At 39.5% G+C, this 26,868-nt stretch overlaps 1 protein-coding gene across 1 annotated transcript in view; it reads right to left on the bottom strand.

The window, feature by feature from the left end:
- LOC148336463 (SH3 and multiple ankyrin repeat domains protein 2-like) overlaps positions 1-26,868 on the bottom strand; it is a 154,500-nt gene that overhangs the window by 64,011 nt on the left and 63,621 nt on the right. Inside the window, exons 5-9 of the mRNA XM_088296550.1 lie at positions 16,771-16,879; positions 15,646-15,797; positions 10,283-10,450; positions 7,595-7,711; positions 424-501 (exon numbers count right to left, since the gene is read on the bottom strand). Coding sequence (XP_088152676.1) covers positions 424-501; positions 7,595-7,711; positions 10,283-10,450; positions 15,646-15,797; positions 16,771-16,879 — 624 coding nt within the window. The remainder of the gene's footprint in view (positions 1-423; positions 502-7,594; positions 7,712-10,282; positions 10,451-15,645; positions 15,798-16,770; positions 16,880-26,868) is intronic.

Raw genomic sequence — 26,868 nt, 5'->3', positions numbered from 1 at the left:
GTAATCTTTGTCTTAATTTAGTGATTCCTAGACTTTCTTCCTTGCTATCATGGCCTAATATTTTTAAAAAATTACAAAAATGCTGCCGTCAAGGAGCTAAAACTTGCGACGTTTAAGCAGATAAAATACATTATTATGCTATAAAATTGGCCCATAAAAGAGCTGAATAAATAAAGTTTACGATGACCGATTTCCCACAATGTGTCAATCAAATGAAACACATCACATCCAGTCTTACTGAGAAAGACATTTACAATCTCTTGAAGCAGCTGACCTTGACCATATTGTATTGTTACCATGGAAACAATGAGAAATGTACCATAAATACTTTGCCTATGTGCTGAAAGCTGAAATCAATTTGTTTTAATAATTAGCATGCAATGGGTGAACACTTTTTATGCTTTCTTTTATTTTTAACTCTACCTGAAAAGGACTCTGGCTGTTGTAGTTCCTCACTTCTTTATCGGCGCCACGAACAAGCAGTACCTTTGCACAGTTATCCTGGGGAAGGAAGAATACATATTTCAAGAAAGAAAGAGCGAGCAATCTAAGACAACATTGAGGCTCTTCAACTCTCCTACTTTGGTCAGGAGAAAGGTGGCTTGTCTTCCAGTGAAATGGGAAGAATTGTCCAAAGCAAAAGAAGTCAGTCAAGCAGCAACTATTTAATATCATCCCATCCCTGGCACTGGGAGAGGAGAGACAACAGAACATCTACCACCTATGTCAGGAATGCAGCCTCGCTGGCTGTTTAGCGCGTATCTATTCCTCCACTCCAAAGACAGAGAGAGGGAGGACGAGAGAAATCGAGAGAGAAGAGCGAGGGAGAAGAACAGAGAGATGGAGACTGCTGAGGGGCTTGAATCTGCTGAACAAATCGCCCACAAAGTGCTCAACCACGCATGGACTGTGCACGCACACACATACAAAGACTTTTTTTTAGATTCATAACAAGCTACTGAGGGTTAGAAAATGCCTCATACTGACACTGACTCTGATGCAGATATTGATACATACCAATGTTGTTAGCATTAAATAAGTATCACAGATTCAACATTAAAATGTCACACTAGTTTTTATCCACAGATTTGATTTCACCGCATTAGATGACTTCAGGAAATGTGGAACATCTCAGCTGTATTTTTGTACTATTCACCATCATATCACAATCATACGAGGTGTTGGACTCGACTATCTTCAGCCATTCCTTAAATTTAACATTCCACATGAACTTTGGTTTTACAAGTTACATCAAAGTTATGTAATTGAATTGGGTTAGAAGAACTTCCATATAGTGCTAATAAAATATTTTTGTTATTCTTATTGATTAGTCGAGGAATGATTTTACTAAGCACTCACATTCCGTGCTCGAGCACTCGGCATCCTCAACGCATTTGTCACTACATACTGTAATTAATAAATGAGACATCTCTTACAATTTAAAACAGCTCCCTAGCATGTTCTCATGCCTGTAATGCTTTTTGTCAAAATACCCCGAGAATCAAGAATTCCATAAGAGTAAATAATTATATAGATATTGTTTCATGCAAGTAACCATGCCTTAATCCCGCCCCTTATCCTGCTGAACCAATAATGATTCCAGCTTTTGTTAAATTTTGATCAATGATGATCAGTGGGATATATTTGTTCTTATGCGTTGTTTGATGCTGAGCGTGCGTTTCGACCAGCTGCTTTTTTAACACGTGGAGGCAAAATCTGATTCAGTAGTCCCCATTTTTGTGGTGCCCGTGTGCTCGGCGTGAAAACGGGCGCATCATCATTTTGGTGCCAGCGCAAGTCCAGTTTATCATGTTTGGGGCCCTGTTGTGCCTTTCTGGGCCTTCCGATGCAGAGAGCTGCCTCGCCCCGATGCGCCCGATTATTTGGTCGCAGAATATACACAGCTTTCAACATAAAAACGGGTGCATGTTAATTTTTGTGCCGGTACAAGTCTAGTTGACGTTTTTCGCGAATTTGGTAGCATATAAGGCGCTCTGGTGACCGACAATGTTTTCTATTATATGCCCCTCTACATCTGCAACTATGTTTAAAAAAGTAGATTTGATGTTAAACTCGGCAAAACCATATCTCACTCTGTGCAGGTAATGTGATTTTGGTGTAATTAACTAAGGGCCAGACGGACAAATTTGGTAAACGTGTGGTGAATAACACCAGATTTCGCAGAAATATAACAATGTTAATAGCACCCCCATCTCTATTGGGCAGGGGATCAATTGGGCAGTCTCCAATTGCCCACGTCACATGTATGTCTGAGAACATCATTTGCAAGGGGAGATCCGGCAGTTAACCTGGATATGCACATGCATGGACTAGCTCTATTTCTGTTTCGGGAATGTTAAGCGTATTCAGGAAAACTGGCTGGGACTCTCAGATTTTCCATCCCACAATGGCGCACAACTGCACAGATGTCCCGTTACGCTCAATTCATCCTGTGCAAAGTTTAGAAAAATCCTAAATGAAAAAATATACGCCACTCATGCACGCAGTTAGACTGCACTTTGCACTGGATGGAAAATAGGGTCCAATATTTGTTCTGTATGTGAGATGGTCATATCGCCAAACCCAATCAATCGAATCCACCACACCGACACCGTGTCCACAACTGCACTTTACATCAAGTGTTGTTGATCCGAAGTTAATGCTGATACGTGCATGTAACAAAACTCCATGCAACTCTGCTTATCTTGCACAGCGCAGTGACACAACTTGCAACTTTAACCAGACACAATATTACCACATGTATCCAGGCATGCACACACACACACACACGCACACCCCAAAACACACACACACACAAGTATCATGAGAGATCAATAATTATGTTATCCTTTGGGCTTCAGTCTACTAAAAAAAATGACCCAAGATTTTGTGGCTGAACTGTAGCACTTTTTAATCCTGCGCAAAAAAGCAACAAACTGATTTTAGACCACTAAAACCAAAATAATACTAATCCCTTAGAAAAAGTACAAAACAACTTGAAATCATGAAAGTTACTTTTGAAGCTGGAGATGCAGTAGCCACGCTCAAAGGAAGTGACCAAAGGGCGAATTCTGCTTACATATATAGATAGATGAAGCAGGAGTTACACTGTTTTCATATTATCGAGTCCCAATTAAAATTCAAAAGCAACAATTTAAGATTTTATGTTGTCTGCCAGCTGTCTAGAGTTAGGTGATTGAGCTGTTTGAGCATTTTGTGTCAGAGCACCTCAACTTTGGAACGATGAGCCTGTGCATCTGAAATGAGCAGGATTGGTTGGAGCGTTTAAACCACTGCTTAAAACACTTATTTATTGTATTTTTTTTTTAATTATTTTATAGTGGAACTCATGTTTTAAATGTTTAAAAATTAATTCCATCTTGGTCTCAGTTGGGTTGTCAGATTGCTGTATTACCTCTGGATTTCCATTATCGTTTACTGTTGTTGCCTTTGCTGTTGTGTGGTTTCTCCATTATATTGTCTGAGATTTGTGTTCGAGTTGGTCTGTTAAAGCATTTTGTAAATAAATACATATTTTTAAAGGTGCTATACAAATTCACTTTTTTATTTTTTTAATTATCATTATTGTTGCAGTTGATGGTGTTGGACTGTCTTAAAAGGCAATTGAGGATTTTGAAGCAGTATCATGGCACTAGAACAAAAAAGACGAATTATTTTGCAACAAATCTCGGACGCACATTTTGCCAGTCGCTGTATTTTTTTTTAAGTCTTTATGTTTGAACATACCTTGTGAAACGTGTGAAAGGCGAAAGAAATGTCGTATTGAATTAAGGACATACACTTAGAAACTGACAAAAATTATTTTTTTCCTCATTGTTGGTATTTAGTTCCCTGCTTTCTTTCAGTCTTTGTTGTTTCATTGTCCTTTTGTCTTTGTCGTGTCCACTTGCTGCTTGTTTGTCATCTAAATGTGTCTTTCTTTTGTTTCTCCTGAGCCTTATTTTAGACTTTTCTTTAGTTCTGTGATTTTGAAATTCAGTTTCACTTTTGTTTAAATTTTAGACAATAAACACAATTTGTTTGTTGAATACATCTTGCCTCCTGCCTCGCCTCACTGCTTCACTTCGTTTGGGTCCTCCTCCACGTCAATGCATAATAAGCGTAAAGTAATCATGAGAAAAAGAAGAAAAAAAAAGAATCTATTTTAACCTGTGCTTAAAAACATTCACACATTTGACACTTTCACTTCTGTTGGCAGTTTAATCAATTTGTGTGCAGTATATGATAGCTAAATGTTGCTTCACCATGTGTGGTTTGAACTCTGTGCTCGACTATTTCACTTACCTGAGCTTGCAGAACTCAGAGGCCTTCAAGTGCATAACTGAATTGAAGTAAAATATTTGGAATGAGGTTGAGGTCGGAGCAGAATTAAATCTTGTAACATAATCTCTCTCTCTCCCTCTCTCTCTCTCTCTCTCTCTTTTGCACGCACGCTCCAGCAAGCGAGCGAGGAGAGAGAAGGGATAGAAGCGATGTGTGAAGAAGCATTTGAGAGTCAAAATAAGCATTTTAAGTTGTGTTTAATTCAAGCAAAGGGATGAAATTCAATAAATACATCCATCTCTACTGAGCTCATTAGTGAATTTGCCTTGTGTGTCTAATGAATGCACTCCAGCATGCTTTGGAGTGTAAATAGCATTTAAAATGCATGTTTTGTATGAATTCTATTTTTTCTATTTTTATTTTATTGTTTCATTATTTGCGAGTATGATATTCAGTTTGCTGTTGTGATGCAACACCGTGATCGAGAATGAGGTGTTGACAAATGACTTACACCTCATCATTGTATGAATGCTGTTTATAAGAATAAAAGTGCAATTGTTACTCACTATGTCCTGAGTGCCACAATATAGATAATACCCCATTTAGTAACATGAAGACCAGGGCCTATTCATCTAAAGTGGCTAAGGTAATTAGAAATCCGTTAAAATTAGCTATTGTGGCTGGTTATGAATTAATTATTTCTGTATTTAATTGTTTCACGGTCCCGCATTGCAGCGTTTCATTAATTAATTTTAGCTGTCAAACTCGCCCATCAAAGTTAGTGGGCAGGGCTAAATCCTGATGAACTCAAATCTTGTCTAGGCCGTTGCTTTGGCCTGATGTGGTTACAAACATGATGGCTAGGACAATGGAGGACTTTCATGAGCCCCCTTGATTGAGCGGTCGAGGCTTGTATTTAGTTGGTTTGCTTGAGTATTCAAACCAATGAGTTGAATAGGGTCACTGAATTGTAGTATTTTCACGAGACACTTGGTTGGCATCAATACATTATTCTGGAATTGATATGCCTTGACTTGATGAGCAGCCCAACCAATCAGGTTTTAGGACATACCTACCAAACTTTTACGAGCAAGTTTGACAGATAAAATGAATTCATGAAACACTGCAACGCGGGACCAAACAGAAATAATTATATTGATTTTTTTTTTTTTACATATAATCATTGATAATTTCATTAATTAATGACGCATTTATTTATTTAATTCCACATTTAATTGACTGATTTAATTAAACATTTTATGGTGTATTTATTTATTTAATTTAGGCACTTTCAGTCCTCCATACTCATCATGCGCGGGTAGTGGCACGGTGGGCAAGGAGACTGGTTAGCGCTATGGCCTCATAGTGCAGAGGTCGTGGGTTCAAGTCCAACTCCGCCCTCCCTGTGTGGCATTTGCATGTTCTCCCTGTGCCAGCGTTTCCTCCAGGTACTCCGGTTTCCTCCCAAATTGTATGAGTGTGAGCGCGGGTGGTCATTTTTCTCTGTGTGCCCTGCGATTGGCTGGCAACCAATTCAGGGTTTACCCCGCCTACTGTCCGAAGACAGCTGGGATGGGCTCCATCACCCCGGCGACCCTTGTGAGGAGAAGTGATACAGATAATGGATGGATATTACGCAGAGGTGGGTTAAATGCAAGGACGGAAGCGCCTTAAACGGACGAAGACAAACGGTGATGGAGAGCCGTTATTTTTATGAATAAGGAAGAAAGAGTAAGGACAGAAAGGTGCACAGGTCATGGATGGAAAACGTGGGACATACCGGCAAAGTAAAAACTTTCACTTTTAAAAAGACTTAATTGCAGTGACACATGATGTCAGTAGATTCTGACAACAGAATTGAAGCTGATGCTTTGACAGGCTTTTTAGCAAAAGAAAATTTTGTGTTACAGTCGCTTTTTGTAGATATACTGTCAATATAACCAAAGTCCGAGTTACCATTACTTTGGAGTCACATGGTTCACAGCCGAACAAGTGAGGTTGGTTATGTATTTGAAACATACAGACATCCATTAGTAATCATCATATGCATTGTGACCTATGCTGGTTCAGAATCTCAGCATGTTCAAAAATATTACTCAAAGACTGCATCTGATCTGAATGTTTCTTTCATTAAAAACTTTAGTACTAGGAATTGTCTACTCGTAATACAAAATTAAACCAACCTGGTAAAGTTTTTTTCACTCAGAATTTCAGAGTAAATTCTACAAGAAGAGTATTTGAGTAGATTTTACAAGTTCATTAAATTTCAAAACTAACTCCAAGGTTGAACCCAATTAATGTTTTTTACACACACATTTCATCCACAACGGAGCTTAATGCGGCAGAGGATCGAACCCATAAGCTCCAGGTTGATACATGCCACTGATACAGGTCATTAGTACATTTTTGGTGTCAGGAGCAAATCTCGGAATCCTACCTGCAAAGCGACATGGTTTTTGGGCTCCTTTTGGATTTACCAGCAATATACTCCCCCCCACCTTCCACATTCCAAAAACATGCAAGGCAGGCCGATTGAACACTCTAAATTGCCCCTAGGTGTGAGTGTGAGTGCGGATGGTTGTTTGTCTCTGTGTGCCCTGCAATTGGCTGGCAACCAGTTCAGGGTGTCCCCCACCTACTACCCGAAGATAGCTGGGATGGGCTCCATTACCCTCTGCGACCCTAGTAAGGAGAAGCGGGACAGAAGATGAATGAATGAATACACCCCCCAAGTCGCAGAGCAATCGCTCAGGTGTAGAGCCGTAGTCTCCAAATCCAGAGGTTGTCGGTTAACCCTCAGTCACATCGCGTGACCTTTTGTATGAAATGAGCTATGTGAAAAAGTAAGAGCTAACTTCGCTTGATTGGCTTTTTTTTAAAAATTCAACTAAGTAGTGAAATTTACTCAAAAACTCTTCTTGTAAAATTTACTTAGAATGTCTGAGTGTGAGTGAGTCCCCATTTTTTACAGTGAGCTTGAGGAAATGGAACCAGGAAAGTTGGTCAAAAGTTAAAGAAACGAATGAATGTACCTAATAAGTACACACACACTTGTAACATTATGTCTTGAGCACTGGTTGGTAATAGCGTTGAATCATTTTATAGAATCTCCGCAATCTAAATAGTAATGTGATATGAGCACGAACAGCAAAAGAGATGTCAATGGTAGTTTATTAATGGGTGATTTTCACACTATTGTGCCTTCTCATTTTTTGGGCACTTGTCTAACGAGATATTTGCTATCTTGCTATATGTCGATGTTTACCTCTAAAATTCACAACATTTAACAAACTTTGTGTCCACTACTCACCTGGTTATATAAAGCACAGATGTGTAGAGCAGAGTTTCCTGAGGCATTCTGAGCACTCATGTCTGCGCCATAGAACAGAAGATGCTCCAGGTGTTGCACATGTCCATGTCGGCAAGCCTGAAAACACAAAGTGACAGCATATATAAAATCCAACTTTTACTTCCACCAGCTGAAAGGAGACGTTGCAGTATCATGCATTTTACACTAGATGTCAGTGTGCTGCAAATGAGATTAGAACCAGAATGGGAAAAAAAAACACCCTCAGTTTGAACCCACAGGGTGTGAGTGAGCAGTAGATTAAGGGCATTAAATGAGGTCCAAATATGATAAAAATGCATCAATCAGCAAAAAGAAAACATATTTAAATGTAAAAGGAATTGCATTTGTTGAACAGAACGCCAGAAATGTTTCAGAGCCTCAAACAGGAGAATCACATTCACCCACATATTATTGAACTACAACAGTATAAAAGAGAGTGGTGTTTGTAATATCTAAAATATTCAATTTTTTTAATTTAATATTCTTGCTGTGAGAATGTAAACTTGTTATTCCCGCAATAGTGCAACAAGGATCTTGATATAGTACATGGTGTGATTTTAAATATATACACAGTATTTTCCGAGTGAGTCAATTGACTCGAGTCACACCATAAGGAAATCTAGACTCTTAAGGACTATGATTCAAGGGTTTATAGTACAGTACGTTTGTGATTTTATGTCCCTTTCCTTTCCTTTTTTTTTTTTTTTTATAAATATCCATCCATTATCTGTACCGCTTCTCTATTTTGTTTTAAATTTTGGTCAATAATAAGTGGGGAAAAAAACACTCGGTATCAATATTACATATATGCAGATACTGCTTGTATGGTTAATAGCTAGTTTACACAATGAGAACAAATATTGAAAAGACGCTGACTGTGTGCTTGCGTCTCTTGCGACTGTACCACATTGTGTACCTGTGGATTTAGGGGTGAACTAAATAGATGCAGTGCCTTGAAAAGTTGAAGAGGAAGGATGGAATTGGGCCTAAATTCCGGACTGAAGAAAATGTTTTCTATTGATATCGAAGCATAAAGACAAAATCAAATTTCTATCCACAGTTTAATGCTTGTTTGTGCATAATCCTAATAAGGACCGAAGGAATACACAACTCACTAAACAGAGGTGAAAACAATGCTATTACAAAGTTGGTCCCAAAGCTGTAAGTTTTTCTCCAACACATGAAAAAGGCTGGCCAAATTGCGTGGGTATTAAACTGAGTTTAACACTTGCACGTTGAGTGCATTTTGAGGAAAGCAAAAGTAAAGAAAAACTTTCTTTCTGCTAATCCCTGGATCCAAACTGCCTTATATTAAAAGGAATGACTGATTAAGGCCAGGTACACAAATACGGATATATATTTTTTTATCTTTCAAGATTATTTATCTTTGGCAGACATCACATATAAAGATAAAAAAAAAAAGGGTATTTAACAGTTTTGGTCGTATTGTAAGAGGGGTGCTCAGATAATCTCAACACAGCACCCCAAACGCATAAAGACTCTCGTCCTCTGAGGGAGAACTATCGCTTGATCACACATGACTAGACAAACACGAAGACGACAAGGCTCTTGCAGGTACGCTATGAGTGTTTCCAAAGAGGGCCGGAGACGCAGGCAATCTCGGCAAGGCAATACTACTGGCTTTGGAATATACTTCACGCTGTCTGGGGAACCCACAATTATACAAAAATGACATTCTAGACGTACGCATTAGGTTTATTTGTGTATCCGGCATAAGGCAAAATGTAAAGATTGTGTCACCAGCATGTTAATATTTACAGTAGCTTAGAACAGAATTCCAAGTTGAGATGAAAGTTAAAGCCAGCTGGTCCCACCTAAAATGTTACAGAGAAGCTGAGGTCTACACTCGGCTTTTTTTCTATAGATTGGACCACTGCAAGCTCATGGTTCAGCACCTGCAGATTTGCAGATTTGCATATTTGCGTCCACCCCCATCTCCTGCAATTTATTTTTCAATTTTCAGGAGCTTATTGATTACTTGGAAAGTAGATCTTGGGTCAAGTAAGTTTGCGTATCAGTGATTTATTTATTTCCTATTACTGGACTGAAAATCGACCTAGCAATAGCACTAACCAACATTTTGGTGAAACGACCGGCCAACTGACTGACTAGCAATGTTAGTACATTCTTTTTATTTGTCATAGGAGAAGGCGTAGTCCCGCCTCTTCTCTGTTTTGGCATGACGTGAATGATCCAGTAGTATTTGTATCATATGATCAAACTCTTGCGAGAAACGCCAGGCAAAATGCCGTTTAACCTTTGGTGTGAATATAGAATAAGAACTGCAGGAATTATTCTTTCTATTGTATAACCAGCCAAAAAGTTGATAATATTTTTGCCTGAAGTGTGACAGATTTGGGAAGGCGTGAGTGAGATAAAGCAGTCTGATAAAACTGATGGCCTAAACACAGACACAAACACACACAAAGAGATACACACAGTGTGGAGATGCTTATAGCTGCAGGGCGGCTTGCCCAACTTGCCTTTTATCTTCTTCAGTGGGTAGCAGCTGCCACACTGTGTGTCTATATATTAACCAAAAGCAAGCTACTTCAAATAACTAAGCAGCCCAAAATTGCTTGTGAAAGTGAGTGCAGCTGGTGAAAGTCGTGGCGCGCTTGTGTATACCTGGTGAATTTCATGCCAGCCATTTTCATCCTGGCAGCACACGGAGGCCTGATGTTTCAAAAGGAGCTCACCGCAACCTGGGTCCCCACCCACGACCACGCTGTGATACAGAGAGGTCAGACCACGACTGTCCTTATAGTCGGGAGATGCCCCCAGCTCCAACAGAGTCTGAAAAATAGGTGCATATTGGGGTATGAGTGGTGAGTCCAAAAAAACCCAAAAAAAGACAGAAAAAAGAATTTCAGTTTCTGACTGAGTCTCAACTGAATTACAAACTGTCAATACAAGTACAAATAAAAGTACAAATACACCATATATATCAACATTACATATTAAAAAGTGCAGACAATATAAATGGAGGATGACATAAAGCCTCACAAACCAAAATGAAGCTACAAATGTCGCAGTCGCCGAGTGTAGCAGTATATCAACTTATTTCTTGGTTAGCGTTATCATTTTTATTTGGGAAAAAATTGGCAGTGCCGTCCACTACGGTGTTTGAAACACAATGACGGGGAAGGACAATGATGGCACTGTGCCAGTGGATACAGGACTTGCACAAATTATGGAAATTACAGGGAAAGGTACAAAACATGTCTTTGTCATCGCCATCCTTGGCTGCCTGTTTCCAAACTGTATGACAAAAATGCCATTGAGTAGACAATATGAGGTAATTAATGTGCTTAACTGCCAAGTTTTACAGTAGTTAACTTATTAAAACAAAGCTTGACAAATGAAGCAAAGCAGCAGGACTTCTTCCTTCTTATATCCATATTTATCATCAAAGGGTATGAATTTTTAAAATAATTTGTTGTAGTCATTATTTTACAGTGGTTTGTGGAGCACGCTTAAGGCTAAATGCATATGTGGGAATTAATAAAGGCCAAAGAGTTTGTGGCTTGCCGGAACCTAGTGGTAACCTTGATCCAAGGTTCACAATGGAGAAGATGAACAAAGAAATCCAGAATATGTAGACGGGGGTTGTCGCATTCTGCAAGTACAGTGAAACATCGCAGGGGCTCCAACTGCCCTCAGTCCATGGGCTGCTGGAGCAGCGCATGATGCCAAGACTCACCACAATCTCCTCCATGACGATTACAAGTTTGGCAAAGTCACATCTATATATCTATACACAGCCAATATATTAATTATTTATATAATTGCATGACAGTTGAGACGGTTAAAATGTTACTTAAGCTGATCTATCAACTAGGTGCACCCAGGAATGAGTCTCCCAAACAGGCAAAATTTCCGTGTACTTTAGTTTGTGCATTTTGAGAATATGCAAACAGATGAATTGAGCACACTTAATGTGATTTATCATCACTCAGATGAATTGTGACGGCTGATTTTGCTTCCCTAAATGCCGTGTCTGCAAGGTGCAAACTGGCAGTGCTGTGCGGGAAAAATGAGAGGGTGCTGGTGACCTTTTCCACTCATGAAAACATTTTTGAAATACCAGAAATGAAAAACTTTTCTCTCTATCGGTTGACCTTTCGCGGGTTCAGAGCTTCGCGGGTCTAAAAAATATTCCGCGGGGGCATTGAAGTTTCGCGGAGCGGCACGACGGGGCGTTGGAGCGGTTAGACGGCCGGCGTGCGCCGAAGAAGAGCGTGGGCGAAGAGGAGAGTGGACGAAGAAGAGCACGTTCCCCCGGGCACGATCGGGGGCGACGTTTCGCGCGGTTCGGGACCGTACGAGAGCTCCGGAGGAGGCCGGCCGGCGTGCGTGGCAATTACGCCAAAGAGGAGCACCTTCCGCCCGGGCACGAGCGGGGCGACATTTCGCTCCGTTCGGGACCGTACGAGAGCTCCGGAGGAGGCCGGCCGGCGTGCGTGGCAATTACGCCAAAGAGGAGCACCTTCCGCCCGGGGCACGAGCGAGGCGAAATGAAACCGAGTTCAACCGAACGGAGACACGCTTCGGAGGAGGCCGGCCGGCGTGCGTGGCAATTACGCCGAAGAGGAGCACCTTCCGCCCGGGGCACGAGCGGGGCAAAATGAAACCGAGTTCAACCGAACGGAGACACGCTTCGGGGGAGCAGGTCCGGCGTGCGTGACAATTAAGCCGAAGAGGAGAACCTCTTCCGCCCGGGCACGAGCGGAGCGCGAGGCTGTCAGTTATGAATGAATAAATAAATAAATGAAGAATGCCACCTTTAATTTCACAGGGCACACCAGACGGCGTACCAGCAGGTAAAAGTCGAAGTAATTAAATAAATACAAAAAGTAGTAATTGAATAAATACAAAAATAATGGCTGGGGAATAAAAAACTAATACGTTTTAATAATAATTTTTTTTTTTGTTATAACATGAATTTCACTCTCTCTCTCTCTCTCTACCCGTATTCTATATGGTGTACTGTACACAGGGGGGTATACTGTATACCTGTATAGGTGTTTTTAAGCATTTTTGAAGGGGCGCCGCTACTTCGCGGATTTTCAGTTTTCGCGGGTGGTCTCGGTCCCCATTAACCGCGATAACCGGGGTATTACTGTATATATATATATATATATATATATATATATATATATATATATATATATATATATATAAAATAAAAAAATAAAGCGTTAACTCAAGATTAGCTGTACAATTTAACCACTGGGCCTTGCAACACTGGTGGAGTGTGTTGCTTGCAACTAAATGTACTGTATAAGTTTATTTATATCTATCTCTCTCTCTCTCTCTATTTAAATATATATATATATATGTATATATATATATATACCGTATTTTTATGGCATATATATATATATACATTATGTATATTATATATATTATATATATATATTTTATATATATATACTGTATTTTTACGGCCATAAGACACGCTGCATCAAAGGGCGCAACACCAGTTGAGGGTCCTATTTCCGTATTTAATGCATATACTAGGCGCGCCGCACTACAAGGCGCTAGCTCAGCTGCTCGCGCTAGCTCAGCTGCTCGCGCTAGCTGATGCCAACTCACCAGGACTCAATCCCCTAAGAAATCGTTGCCAGAGGTATCACCCTGTTTCAATGACAGATGTCATGAAACTATTAGGAATCACTGCCAATAACAATGACTCTAACCAATAAAAGGTGTCTTGGCAATAGTCTAATAGACAACGTCAGGGGAGGGAGTTCACTGGTCACCACACTCCTTAGAGTCACGGTTTCAAATCAAAACCAAAAAAAAACAGCATACAAGCAAACAAAGAAATAAGATTAACACAAAACATGTATCTCTCATGCCATCTATACAGTGAAACCCCGGTTATCGCAGTTAAAGGGGACCGAGACCACCCGCGAAAACTGAAAATCCGCGAAGTAGCGGCGCCCCTTCAAAAATGCTAATAAAACCTATACAGGTATACAGTATACCCCCCTGTATACAGTACACCATATAGAATACGGGTAGAGAGAGAGAGAGAGAGTGAAATTCATGTTATAACAAAAAAAAACAAATTTTTATTAAAACTTATTATTTTTTTATTCCCCAGTCATTATTTTTGTATTTATTCAATTACTTCTTTTTGTATTGATTTAATTACTTCGACTTTTACCTGCTGGTACGCTGTACGGTGAGCCCTGTGAAATGAAAGGTGGCATTCTTCATTTATTTATTTATTCATTCATAACTGACAGCCTCGCGCTCCGCTCGTGCCCGGGCGGAAGAGGTGCTCCTCTTCGGCTTAATTGTCACGCACGCCGGACCTGCTCGCCCGAAGCGTTCGGTTGAACTCGGTTTCATTTCGCCCCGCTCGTGCCCCGGGCGGAAGGTGCTCCTCTTCGGCGTAATTGCCACGCACGCCGGCCGGCCTCCTCCGGAGCTCTCGTACGGTCCCAAACGGAGCGAAATGTCGCCCCGCTCGTGCCCGGGCGGAAGGTGCTCCTCTTCGGCTTGACTGCCACGCACGACGGCCGGAGCTCTGGTACAGTCCGAACCGCGCGAAACGTCACCCCCGATCGTGCCCGGCGGAACGTGCTCTTCTTCGTCCACTCTCCTCTTCGCCCACGCTCTTCTTCGGCGCACGCCGGCCGTCTAACCGCTCCAGCGCCCCGTCGTGCCGCTTGGCGAAACTACAATGCCCCCGCGGAGCGGAGCGAATGAAGAGCCCCGATCGTGCCCGGTCAAAAAAGTTTTTAATTTTTGAATATTTTTTAGACCCGCGAAGCACTGAACCCGCGAAAGGTGAACCGCGAAGTAGCGGGGTTTCACTGTATACACAAAAGAAATAAAAATAAGACCAAAAGATTATAGCAATGGCTTCTTGGGAGCCACTCAGACTCAGCCAATCACATGGCTGTTTAGAGAGATGTGCTGTTGTGCTTTGGGCTTTTTGCAGTCTGTTGTCTAAACCTGGGACGTTTCTTGCTTGCAATAACATAAATGATGAGACAGACTAGAACATTGTGGACAGCTGCCCTTTTGTCCAGCTTTCTCCTACACCATCACCCAAACACCATAGTCACATAATGTATAAGTCACGGTCAATTAGAAGCATAGATGACTCAGACTTTGTCCAGCAGGGTGTGCAAACATGCACTCCGAACAGCCCAATGAGTAAAAGGGTTGATGGTCGCGAGTGATGCTTCGTCCTTATAATGGGCACGTCGCTTTACAAGGCGCTTTGTTTGTTTTGGGGAAGATTAGGGACTTTAAAGAGCGCTCTATGGCCCGGAAAATACGGTATATATATATATATATATATATATATATATATATATATATATATATTGGAATTAACTAATCACAAAACATTTCCATGATTAATTGCGATTAATCACATTCTTCAATTAAAATTTTTTTTTAAGCTTTTAACAGATATTTACTTGAATAATATTTTGGAATGAATGCAAAATCACCAAATATGAAGTATATTTAATTCAAAGACTGTTCTAATAGCCTTCGTTGATTCTTGAATACGATCTCAATGGCGACATCTTAAAAGGCATTTTTCTAATAAACATTTCTCAAAACTGCTAACAAGTACCACACACCAGCAGTGTTGGTTCGCAAGGCGGTAACTTGAGCAGGGTGTTTTGTTCTGAGATGATGTGCTAAAGATGTACATCTAATATAGAAAACATCCAGAAAACCGGCCCTCAAGAAGACGACCCCTGGCGTACGTTTTAAAAGTTGTGGAGACTGGCGAATTGAAAAGACGATTTTGTACTTTGAGTAGCTCTGATGGTTTTCAGCATAAAACACTCGGGACAGTACAATAAACACAACATCACATAAAATGTACAAAAATGTAACATGATACAGGATTGAACAGGATTGATGACCCCTGGCGTAAGAAACCTGTTGAAGTGAGTCAACATGCAATTGAGCACCTGCTGTTCGGGAACTTATTGAGTCAGTCCTTTTCTTACCGTGAGCGTAACCTGATTCTTGGAACGTGCTGCTTTATGGAGTGCTGTCATACCATCTTTGGCTCTAAAGTCCAAGTGAGCGCCCCCATTCTTAAGAATCTTGATCATCTCCACCACATTATCCAGATGTGCTGTCAAGGTCAAGGGGCTCTCTAGAGGTGACACAGGGATATAGAGTGTGATGGATGTTATAAATGGCAGACATGTTATTGTGTTCTTGAGCATAAACTAAACAGTACATGAATATTTGGCTTTAGAATGTTTTTTTACACAATTTCTTTTCCTACATTTTCATTTTAGACCACCTTTGAGGTAAACATTGAGAGCAGGCAAGCCCTCCTAGTTATTTCTTGTTTAGATCAGGGGATGTCAACTTTGTATTTGTCAACTGTGCGCCTGTAAAGCCATTTGAGACTGTGATTAAAGGGTATATAACTAACTACACTTGAATTGACTTAACTGAGATGGAACTTAACTGTTTTGGATGTTGGTTTGATCATCCTACAGCCACAGCTCTGTTTGGCTATTTCTACAATGGAGGCATGAAAAATGGCCCACTCCAACTCAATGTCCTCTGCCCTCCCTGGGACGTGGTCAAAGGTGTACCGGAGATTAGCTAAAAATGTAATGTGACGTGAGTCCGCCAAAGAGTCCCAGCAGATCCTCACATGTTTCAGCGTTTTGGATTCTTCCCCAACCATCAGCTCATCATTTGTCATCATTGCCAAAATCGGACAATTATTAATGTTTGATGAATAACTGGTTGACGGTCGAGACTATGTAAAATATGATATCCATTTAAACATACCTGTTCCATTAGAAACATTGACACTGACCACTTTATTTCATTTTATATAAAGAAAATATAGCAACACCATTAATACAGTACAATAGATCTTTATATATATAATGCATTGGACAACAGCTGCAGCTGTAACAAAGCGCTTCACATGGAGTATAACATAAAATAGCAATAATTCAATAACAAAGACAGTCAACGCAATCATTTAAAATACAAATGATACACATTTAATAAAAATAATACCAACAATGTCGTTCTTATTTTCATTAAAATTATTCATCGTAATACTAGAAGCTTCTAGTTATCAATTGGTGTAAACTTACCACCACTGTCACTGTCATGGAAGTTGGGATCGAGGCCTCTCTCTAACATTTTCGACACTTTGTCCACCTGATTGTGGAGTATAAGGTCCATAAACTTCTTCAGGTTGGCCTGCATAGCCACAGAAGACAACAAACCATGAGAATAAACATATGTTTGTCACTCATGGTGTCGTGGCATGGTGTTGCATAATGCACATAAAGTTTCCGATGACGTTGATGGAACACTTACAGAGGATCACAATCTTATAGCGAAATACTGTTGCCGTTTATATACAAATTTATACAGTTCTAAATTTTGTCAGGCGTCAACCGAGGCCCTTCTGAATCCTTTAATTGTTAAAACAATTACGGAAGCTGATATGGACCTTTGTGATAAACCTATTACACCAGAAGAAGTAAAAGAAGCTATTACTCTCCTAAAGAATAACAAATCTCCAGGTAGTGATGGATTAGTTTCAGAACTGTACAAATCCTTTGAATCTGAGCTGACTCCATTCCTTTTTTAAGTTTATGTAGAAAGTCTAAAAAGAGGAACACTTCCTATAACAATGACTCAAGGTTTAACGACATTAATTCCCAAACCAAACAAAGATAATACTCTGATTGATAATTGGCGTCCGATTTCGTTGCTTAATAACGATTACAAAATCTTTGCTCTGATATTTGCCAGAAGACTGAAAAGACCTTTGAACTTTCTTATTGATGAGACTCAGTCAGGATTTCTGCCCAAACAACACATAACAAACAACATAAGACTAGTTATGGACATACTAGATTACTCTGATATTTTGGACCTTTATTTTATTTCTTGACTTTTATAAAGCCTTCAATACAGTTTAACATCAGTTCATAATTCATTCATTAATTAAATTTGGCTTTGGTAATTATTTTTGCTCAGCTATGAAAACTCTCTATGAAAACAGTAATAGCTCCATTAAACTATCAGGTGGCACGTCCCCTCGATTTAAAATCTCTAGAGGTATACGGCAGGGCTGTCCTACCTGCCCATATCTGTTTTTAATCGTGGCACAAATGATGGCTTATCATATCCAAAGTAGTGCTGTTGAAGGCATTTCTCTCCTCGGCAAAGAATTAATACTGACACAACTAGCAGACGATTCAACACTTTTTTTGAAAAATGAAAACCAAATTCCTATTGCTATCAAAACAATCCGGGAATTCTCAAGGGCCTCCGGTTTATGCCTGAACATTAAAAAATGTGAACTTATTGCTATTAAAAACTGTGATAATTCTGAGCTGTATAACATTCCCATAAGAAATGAAGTGAGATATTTAGGTATCTTGATAACGAAAGATCAAAAAATGAGATGCGCTAGACATTTCTCTCCAATTATTAAAAGTACCCATAACAAATTAAACCAATGGCTTCTTCGTGATCTGTCGTTGAGAGGTAGGATCTTGCTTGCCAAGGCAGAAGGACTCTCTCGTCTTATATATGCGGCTATGGCATTACATGTTAATAAGGAGATCCTTAAAGACATTGACAGAATACTATATAACTTTATTTGGAAAAACAGACATCATCTAAAAAAGACTGTCGTTATGAATTCTTATGAAACTGGTGGCCTTAACTTTTTGGATTTTCTTACACTGAATAATACTTTTAAGATCAATTGGATCAAGCAAATGTATCAAAACCCCGACTCAATATGGAATCTTATTCCTCCCCATATGTTATCAAAGCTGGGTGGTATTGAGTTATTTCTTGTCAGCAATTATAACATTGATAAAATCCCTGTTAAGTTGTCAGCTTTTCACCGCCAGGCATTTCTTCCTTGGTCACTTGTCTACAAACACAATTTTTCACCGCATAAGTATTTGATCTGGAATAACAAGGACATTCTTTATAAACATAAGTCACTCTTTCTGGAGTACTGGTTCCAAAACAAAATCATCTGGGTCGATCAGCTGTTTAATAATGAAGGACTTCTGTTTACATATGAGGAATTTCTTAGGAAATATCGTATACCTGTGACACCTGGTGATTTTGCCAAAGTCTTTGGAGCCATCCCCACTGGTGTTTGCATGCTTTTCAAAGGTCAGAAGCGTTTGGATTATTACAAAACCGATTATCTCTCCCCAACTACCATAACCGCGGGGAAGGTGTGTTTTCTTAGCGGCTCCATTAATAACAATAGGCTCATAAGGAACATGCTCCAGAAAGACGTTACAACATTACCCTATGTTATTCCACACTGGAATATGTTTGTTAATGATATACCGTGGAAAAAAGTCTGGCTCCAATCAAGCAAATATCTAATCACAAACAAAATTAAAGAAATATCTTTTAAATTGATGCATAAATTCTACCCATCCAAAATGTATATAAACAAACTATTTAAGATCCGTATTAACACGGATTGTAGTTTTTGTAACAAGTGCCCTGAATCTGTTATTCATTTATTTTGGTATTGCCCTTATGTTCATTTGTTATGGCAGAAATTATGTGATTTTATACATAATAATATTGAAAGTGATATAAGAATTGATTGGAAAAATGTATTGTTTGGTTTCTTTGAAGATAACATGGACGAAAGAGATGTATATTATTTGATAAATCTTTTGATTATAATGGTAAAATACCATATTCACTCCTGTAAATTTCGTGGAAAGAAACCATGCTTTATTGTTTTTTACAACAATTTTCAACAGTACATCCATTCCATCAAATATTCTTTTAAACAAAAGGCTCATAAAACAATAGAGATCTGCAAAAACTTGAAGGTGTTTATATAGTCCTATTTTTTCTGCCCCAAGCAAGTTGTTCCCTAATATCTTTATTTATTCTTTCTTTATTTATTTATTTATTTTATTTGTTTCTATTTCTCCGTTAATCTATCTGTATTTTTACTTAATAGTTATATTATTCTTTTCCACTTTATTCATGATTGTTTTCTTGTCCAATTGTTCGATTTACTATAATGACTTTTACATTTGTCTAATTGTTGTATTTTCTGCAGTTTGCAATAAAGAAAAAAAATAAAAATAAATAAATAAATAAATAAAGTTTCCGATGACAAAGATTCCGCATTCCACTTGAATGACGATGATACAGACATCCAGTCGGTGAGTAGAATCAACGAAACAGGTCTGATGATTGACACGAGCGCCAATTCACACATCATAACTGATTTGAGGAAGTTCAAAGCGTTCAATGACAGTTTCCAGGCGCAGACATACTGCGTGGAATTGGCGGATAGCACAAGATGCAGTGGAGTAGCAGAACACAAGGGGAGACAAGGAGGTGTGCTTGATGGCATTATACATTTCATCTTCTCTGTGCAAGCAGCTACATGCAGTGGTGCAACAGTCACCTTCAAGAAAGGAAATGATGTTCTACGACACAAGGATGGGACAATTACACATTCCCAGACACAGCAGGTTGTATTATTTACACACTGTGAATGGTGACGACGACGACCAATGTAAAAGGTGTTGTGACATGCACACATGGCATGAGATCATGCGTCACTGCAATTATGATGATATTCAAAGGTTGCAAGAAGACAAAGTGGCATTACAATGTGATGGGTGCAGTCAGGGAAAGTTTATTCAAACTAGAAGTAGAGAACCTAAAACATGAACTCAACATGGTCCACACAGACATAGCGGGACCAATTGATTCTGAGTCAATTGGTGGACATCGCTTTCCATTGTCATTGACCAACAAGTATTCCAGTGCAGTGTGTGCGTATTTCAAACAAAAGAGTGACTCAGTGCAAGCAGCTGAAAAATTCCTGGCAGATAGAGCCCCATACGGGCAGGTCAAATTTATCAGATCTGACAACAGAACAGAGTTTTGGGGTAAAATATAACAAATTTTGCTAACCAAAAATAGCATCAAACATGAGACATCAGCGACATATTCGCCACATCAAAATGGCGCTTCTGAGGGCAACGGGTGCACGCTATTTAACGTGGCCGACTGGTTGGTATGATGGCCTCACAGTGCAGAGGTCATGGGTTTGATCCCACCTCTGCCTTTCCTGTGTGGTGTTTGTATGTATTCCCCATGCCTGCGTGGGTTTCCTCTGGGTTAACTCCGGTTTCCTCCCACATTCCAAAAACATGCATGGCAGCTTGATTGAACACTCTAAATTGCCCCTAGGTATGAGTGTGAGCGCGGATGGTTGTTTGTCTATGTGTGCCCTGCGATTGGGTGGCAACCAGTCGAGGGTGTACCCCGCCTACTGCCCGAATATAGCTGGGTAAGGCTCCATAAATGTGATGACAAACTAGGATTACAAGCATACAGTGATGCTGGTTGGGCAGCAAAAAAATGACAGACCAAGCACAACAAGTTACTGTATTAGCGGAAACAAAAACGGTCCTATTGTTTCATGGAAGACCAAGAAACAACCTCCCGTTGTATTGTCCATATGTGAGGCAGCGGATATGCCTCTAGCCACCACAGTGCAAACATGACAAAGTATCACTTTATCAGGTCAAGTGTTAATGATGGGAAAATAAGTTTGGACCAACCGACCACATGGTAGCAGATGTTTTAACAAAACCAGCATCAAAATGTTGTTTACATTTGCCAAGTTCCTATTTGAGTATTTGAGAGCTAATGTATAAGTTATTAAGTATATATATATATATATATATATATATATATATATATATATATATATGTTTAACAAGAACAAGGGGTGATTAAAAAATGTGTTTCAAAATGGGGAACAAAACAAGAATGTAATAAAAGGCTATTGAAAGCAAGAAGTAGATAGGAGAAGGGGGACACAATTTACAGAGCAGTGACAGAGAAGAATTGATGTTCTTTTTTTCTGGTTCTGTTCCCATTAGCTTTCATTCCAGGCTGCATGATAAAAATAGATAAGAGAACAGCTCCCTCAAGGACAGGAGAAAATGAGGAATGACATAGCAGAAGAATATCAAGCCAATGTGTAGCAATGATTTTATCGACTGGGAAGAAAAGCTGGGTTGACTCAGACAAAAGGCAGAGAACACCTCAGCATTTTTTATCCAAAGATCAAACTGGGATCTAAAGGGAGTTACTATTTTTGCTGTATAATAGTTTCAATCCATCCATTTTCTAGGCTAGCGAGTGTGCTGGAGCCTATCACAGAGAAAGTGAGAGGCGGGGTACACCCTAAACTGGTCACTAGCCAATCGTAGGACACACACAAAAAAAAGATTGGCCGTTTGAGTTTAAATTGTACAAATAAATGGTTAATTGCAAAGTCCTAAAAATTACAAAATGACAATATTTCTAACTGCGTTCGTTCGAGCGTAATAACCATAATTTTAGACATTGTTCCTTGAGAGGTGCCTGTTGACCGAACGGTCATTGTACCCTCAAGCAAGGCCTAAAGCATCTCTTGATTTCTTTGGGGATGTGTGTATATTTTGCAGACCCATGTACAGAGATAACTTACAACACAGTGAATGATAAAAAGAGAAGGACAGCAACACACCAAGGAATGGCAACGGATGGAGAGGGGGCCACAATTTTTCACACTTCCTTCACACTTCCTAACAATTTAATATGTCAATTTAATTTGTATAGCACATTTCATACGGCAAGCATACACTCAATGTGGGTTAAGATAAAAAGAAAGATGCCAACACATTAAAAATGCATATTAGGACAAACAATACAAATAAGCATATAAGGAAACAACCAAGACAAATTAAAGCTAGTGCGAAAAGATATGTTTTAAGATTACATTTAAAAGATGATATTTTTGGAAATTTACGCCATTCCAAAGACAGAGTTCCACTATTGGGTCATAATAACTAAAATTACCTTCAGCTAATTTGGAATGTGTATGCGGTATACTGAGGAGTGATTTACACGTGGACCTGAGGTCTGATGTATGATCAGTGAGCATGTCAAAAATATAAGATGGGGAATCACCATTAAGAGAGTCAAAAACAACAATTACAACCTTGAAATCCATTCTGTACTTAACTGGAAGCCAATGAAGATGCAAAAACTGGTGTGATGTGCTTGTATGTTTGTTTTTGATAGAATTTTAGCTGCAGCATTTTAAATCAGTTTTTTGAGTGCTTAATTTGTTAAGCCGGAATTGTTCAGAGTCTGATACAGATAAAAATGATCTAACTTTAAATTAGATGTTTTCCTTAAATGGTCAAACACAATCTTTGAAATATTCTTTTCAAAGTTGAGATCTTAGTCAAAAATTACGGCTCAGTTTCTGACAGATTACTTATGAAGCCCCCTCTGCACAAAATATGGCAAGCACCTCCACGGCAAAAATCTGGAAAATTTAAATGGTTAAAAAAAGCCAAGCACTACAGCTCCATAATTGAGTATGACATGGTTCTCTCATTGCACTTGTATTTAGCAATTATTTTCAAACATATAAAATGTATTTAGAAACAAATCTGTGAATTCACTTTACAAGGTCTTTAACAAGCTGATTGTGCCAAGCGAATGTATTGTGAGCACAGATGGATGGCTGCTGCTTAGATCTCACTGATGAGTCACTGCTTGTTTAATATCTGGAAATGTCAGGAGTTCATAGACATGCCCCAAGTTAATTAATTCATTGGTTTGTCTGATGTATCAGACATGCTCATTGTGTGAGTGTGTCTTCATCAATCAGATTTAATTTTTTCCCCCTGAAGAGAATAAGAGAATGGCTGTTGATTGGCAGTCTAAGTATGAGCTTTTGTCAACCACAGAGCACCAGACAGTATTGGAAAGCAGCAGCTGTGACAGAGATCTGGATTAAGCCAAGAAATGAGCAACAACTCACCATTTGAAATCTATCCACCCTCTATTTTCCACAGCGTATCCTGCTCAGGGTCAAAGGGAAGCAGGAATCAATCCCAGCTGACTCGGGGCAAGAGTCAGGGTGCACTCGGGACTGATGTCACAGTGCTATTGTCAACGTTACTGCTGTAAAACCTGAATTACCACATTGCTATAATAAAAGGCTCAGTCTATTCAGTTCAAATTTAGGTAACTATTGGAACCACTCTGATGTATTGTCATTCTAAATACACATAATTATGTTCAGCATTTCAAGAATGCAAACTTTTGCTTTACCTTATTCTACACGGCTTCCCTACTCTTTTATACTTGCATTTGTGAGTAGCCTTACATTGGTCAGACATCTCCCGGTGTGCCCAAAACTGCAAGTGTCCGCAATCTTCTACATTTTGGCAGCACAACAGGATTTTATTCACTGTGGGATTACTGCCCAAGATGAGCCAAAAACAGCTCAGCAGCGGAAACAAATCTTCAAATCGCTAAACAAACTTGACTTTTACTCGTGTGCGTGGGACAGAGATGGCATGATACAGTGCACTGCTGTTGAAGCTGGCAGGGAAAAAGACTCCTCCTGAGCAGTAGATGAACCACAAGTTTTCAGACACCATCACACTGCAACTATCCATCCATCCATCATCTGTTCCGCTTCTCCTCACTAGGGTTGCGGGGGGTGCTGGAGCCTATCCCAGCTATCTTCGGGCAGTAGGCGGGGGACACCCTAAACTGGTTGCCAGCCAATTGCAGGGCACACAGAGACGAACAACCATTCACGCTCACACTCATACCTAGGGGCAATTTAGAGTAGGGCTGGGAGATAAACTGAAAATTTACCAGTAACCGACATCATTTTGCCCATGTCGGTAAATTTTGTGTTTAAAAAAAAGCTGTCTTTTCTGTCAGCGGCTATGTTCATGCCCCTTTAAGACGGCTACAGCGCGTGTAGTCACATGACTCCACCCATCTGAACTAGAAAGACAACTGACGCGGTTGCAGCTGGCGATTCAAATCAAGAAGCGGCTAACACGGCTGAAGACGAAGTAACTTTAGTTGAAGTTGTTCCTGTTGCGTTTGTCCGGAAAAGAAATTCGATATCTGTCGTTTGGAAATGTTATAGGTTCCATAAAGACGATGTTTGAGGAAAAGAACACAAACTACAAAGTGTGTCGTAAACACCCAAAACAGCGCATCCAACCCTTTCTTTCACCACCTACAACACAACCATGCTGTTGACTTGGAACTTGCGCTAAAAGTTCAAAGTGAGAAGCAAGGTTGGACAAGTGACAACAGCCCATAACGGAAGCGACACCATACGAGAGAACGTCTACTCTAAGAGATAGACGCGATAGCCTTGCACATAGCTAAAGATTTAGCTCCTCTAGTTACAGTAGAGCGCACAGGATTTAAACGCCTCATGAAAGTAGCCGACAAGAGGTACACAAATATTTTTTGCAAACCGTACTTTCCAATATGGACAACATCGGGACGGGAGCGGAGATATGTAAAGCATTTTGCGTCCACATCCGAATTTTGGTCGAGTCGCAACATAGATCCCGGTTTGAGCCTGACTGTGCATTACATAGACGACAAGTGGCGACTGCGCACCGCAGTACTCAAGACGGCACATTTCCCTGATGATGCATACTTTATATGGCTTGCATTGGCCTTTTTTTTCATTTTATATAGCATGTTGTTTACAGACCACACTAGCTCCTTTGCACATGGCATTATTAATGTTGTTTACAAGAGACCTTTACACAAATCTAGGCCTTTGCACATGGCATTACAGCACCTTGGAGCAAGCCATTTGCAGAAATAGGTCACCGTTTTCTCCTGTTCTTTGTGACATTGTTCAATACATGCAAAGTAAGCTATTTGGAATTTTTATACTAATGATTTTTGTACTTGTATTTTTCATTGAAAGTAATGGGTACGAGTTTGTCAATTAAAAAAGCAGTTAATATGCATTTCCTGCATTTATTTTGATTTTGGTCCGCAAGGGGAATTTATCGTTATTGAGGTAAAATTGCTCAACTTCTCGCGATATGGATTTGAGGTCATATCGCCCAGCCCTAATTTAGAGTGTTCAATGGACCAGCCATGCATGTTTTTTGGAATGCGGGAGGAAACCGGACTACCTGAAGGAAACCCATGCAGGTACAGGGAGAACATGCAAACTCCACACAGGAAGGCCGGAGCCGGGATGGAACCCACGACCGCTGATGTGTCTCACTGTGAGGCCCTCGTGCTAGCCAGTCGGGCCACCATACCACCACACTGCAACTAGTTGTATTTGGAGTTTCCAAATTCAATCACACATCCCATTTACCTTCAACATAATAGCTGAGTTGCAAAATAAATTAAACATCAAAATATGGTATATAGGGTTACATCCTGCTAGATTTACAGCAGTTTATTTTTCACTTTTCAACATTGCCCTTGCAGTGACTATTTATCGAGTATCCTTGATTGTCAGAACTGAAAGGATGAATAACATGCCTTTCCTAATTTGAAAATCAAATTTTACAGTTTATAATTCTGGGACCTGGTTTTTGAGAATCCCCAATAGAGGGCAAAAAATGTTGAGTTCACTGACTAACTTATTGCGCACACTGGTGTATATTCTCCCGTTAGCGTTTAAGTCAATTACTTACTCGTGTTTCTTTCTTCTATCTAGGCTAATGACTAGAGCTGAACAATTTTAGAAAAAAATGTAATATTGTGATATTGCGATTTTGATGTAATTTGCAATTTTCTTCACAATGTACAGTGACATTTACAAACATGACAGAAAATGCCTTATACGATTAAAAACAAGAAAAGCTATAAACGCAATAATGCAAGAATACTAAAGAGTTTTTGTGAGGGTAGCAGTTATTTCTCAAGTTTTTAAAAACTTCTTGCCACCAAGTATAAATGTGTATATAAAAATGCAATTTTTAAACTCCAACATGTTTTACATTTCCGACTCAGTGTTAAATTATGTCAGTAAAATCATTGCTCCTTAACAAAGCTAAATTGATTAAAAGATATAATTTTGAGACCTATTATTGTGGAGATCTCAAAACTCATGCAAAATAGTGCAAATATTATTGTCAAGATTATAAATATGTAATATACGTCTGACATTGAATATATTGATGTCGTCAGCTGTTTACTTGTTCCAGTCCGAGAGCATCTGCTTAATTGCTAATAGCTATCGTCTTATTTTATGTCTAGATACATATTGATTGAAATACAATATTTCAGTTTATAGCTGTTGGCTTTCCCCCAATGCAGTTTTCGCCAGACGTCAGTTAAAAGTCAACTGTACACCT

The sequence above is a fragment of the Idiotropiscis lumnitzeri genome, chromosome 5 (assembly GCF_059441095.1).
Source record: "Idiotropiscis lumnitzeri isolate Australia: NSW breed Sydney's pygmy pipehorse chromosome 5, RoL_Ilum_1.0, whole genome shotgun sequence".
In the NCBI taxonomy this organism is placed as follows: Eukaryota; Metazoa; Chordata; class Actinopteri; order Syngnathiformes; family Syngnathidae; genus Idiotropiscis; species Idiotropiscis lumnitzeri.
This window is presented reverse-complemented; position numbering and strand designations above follow the sequence as displayed.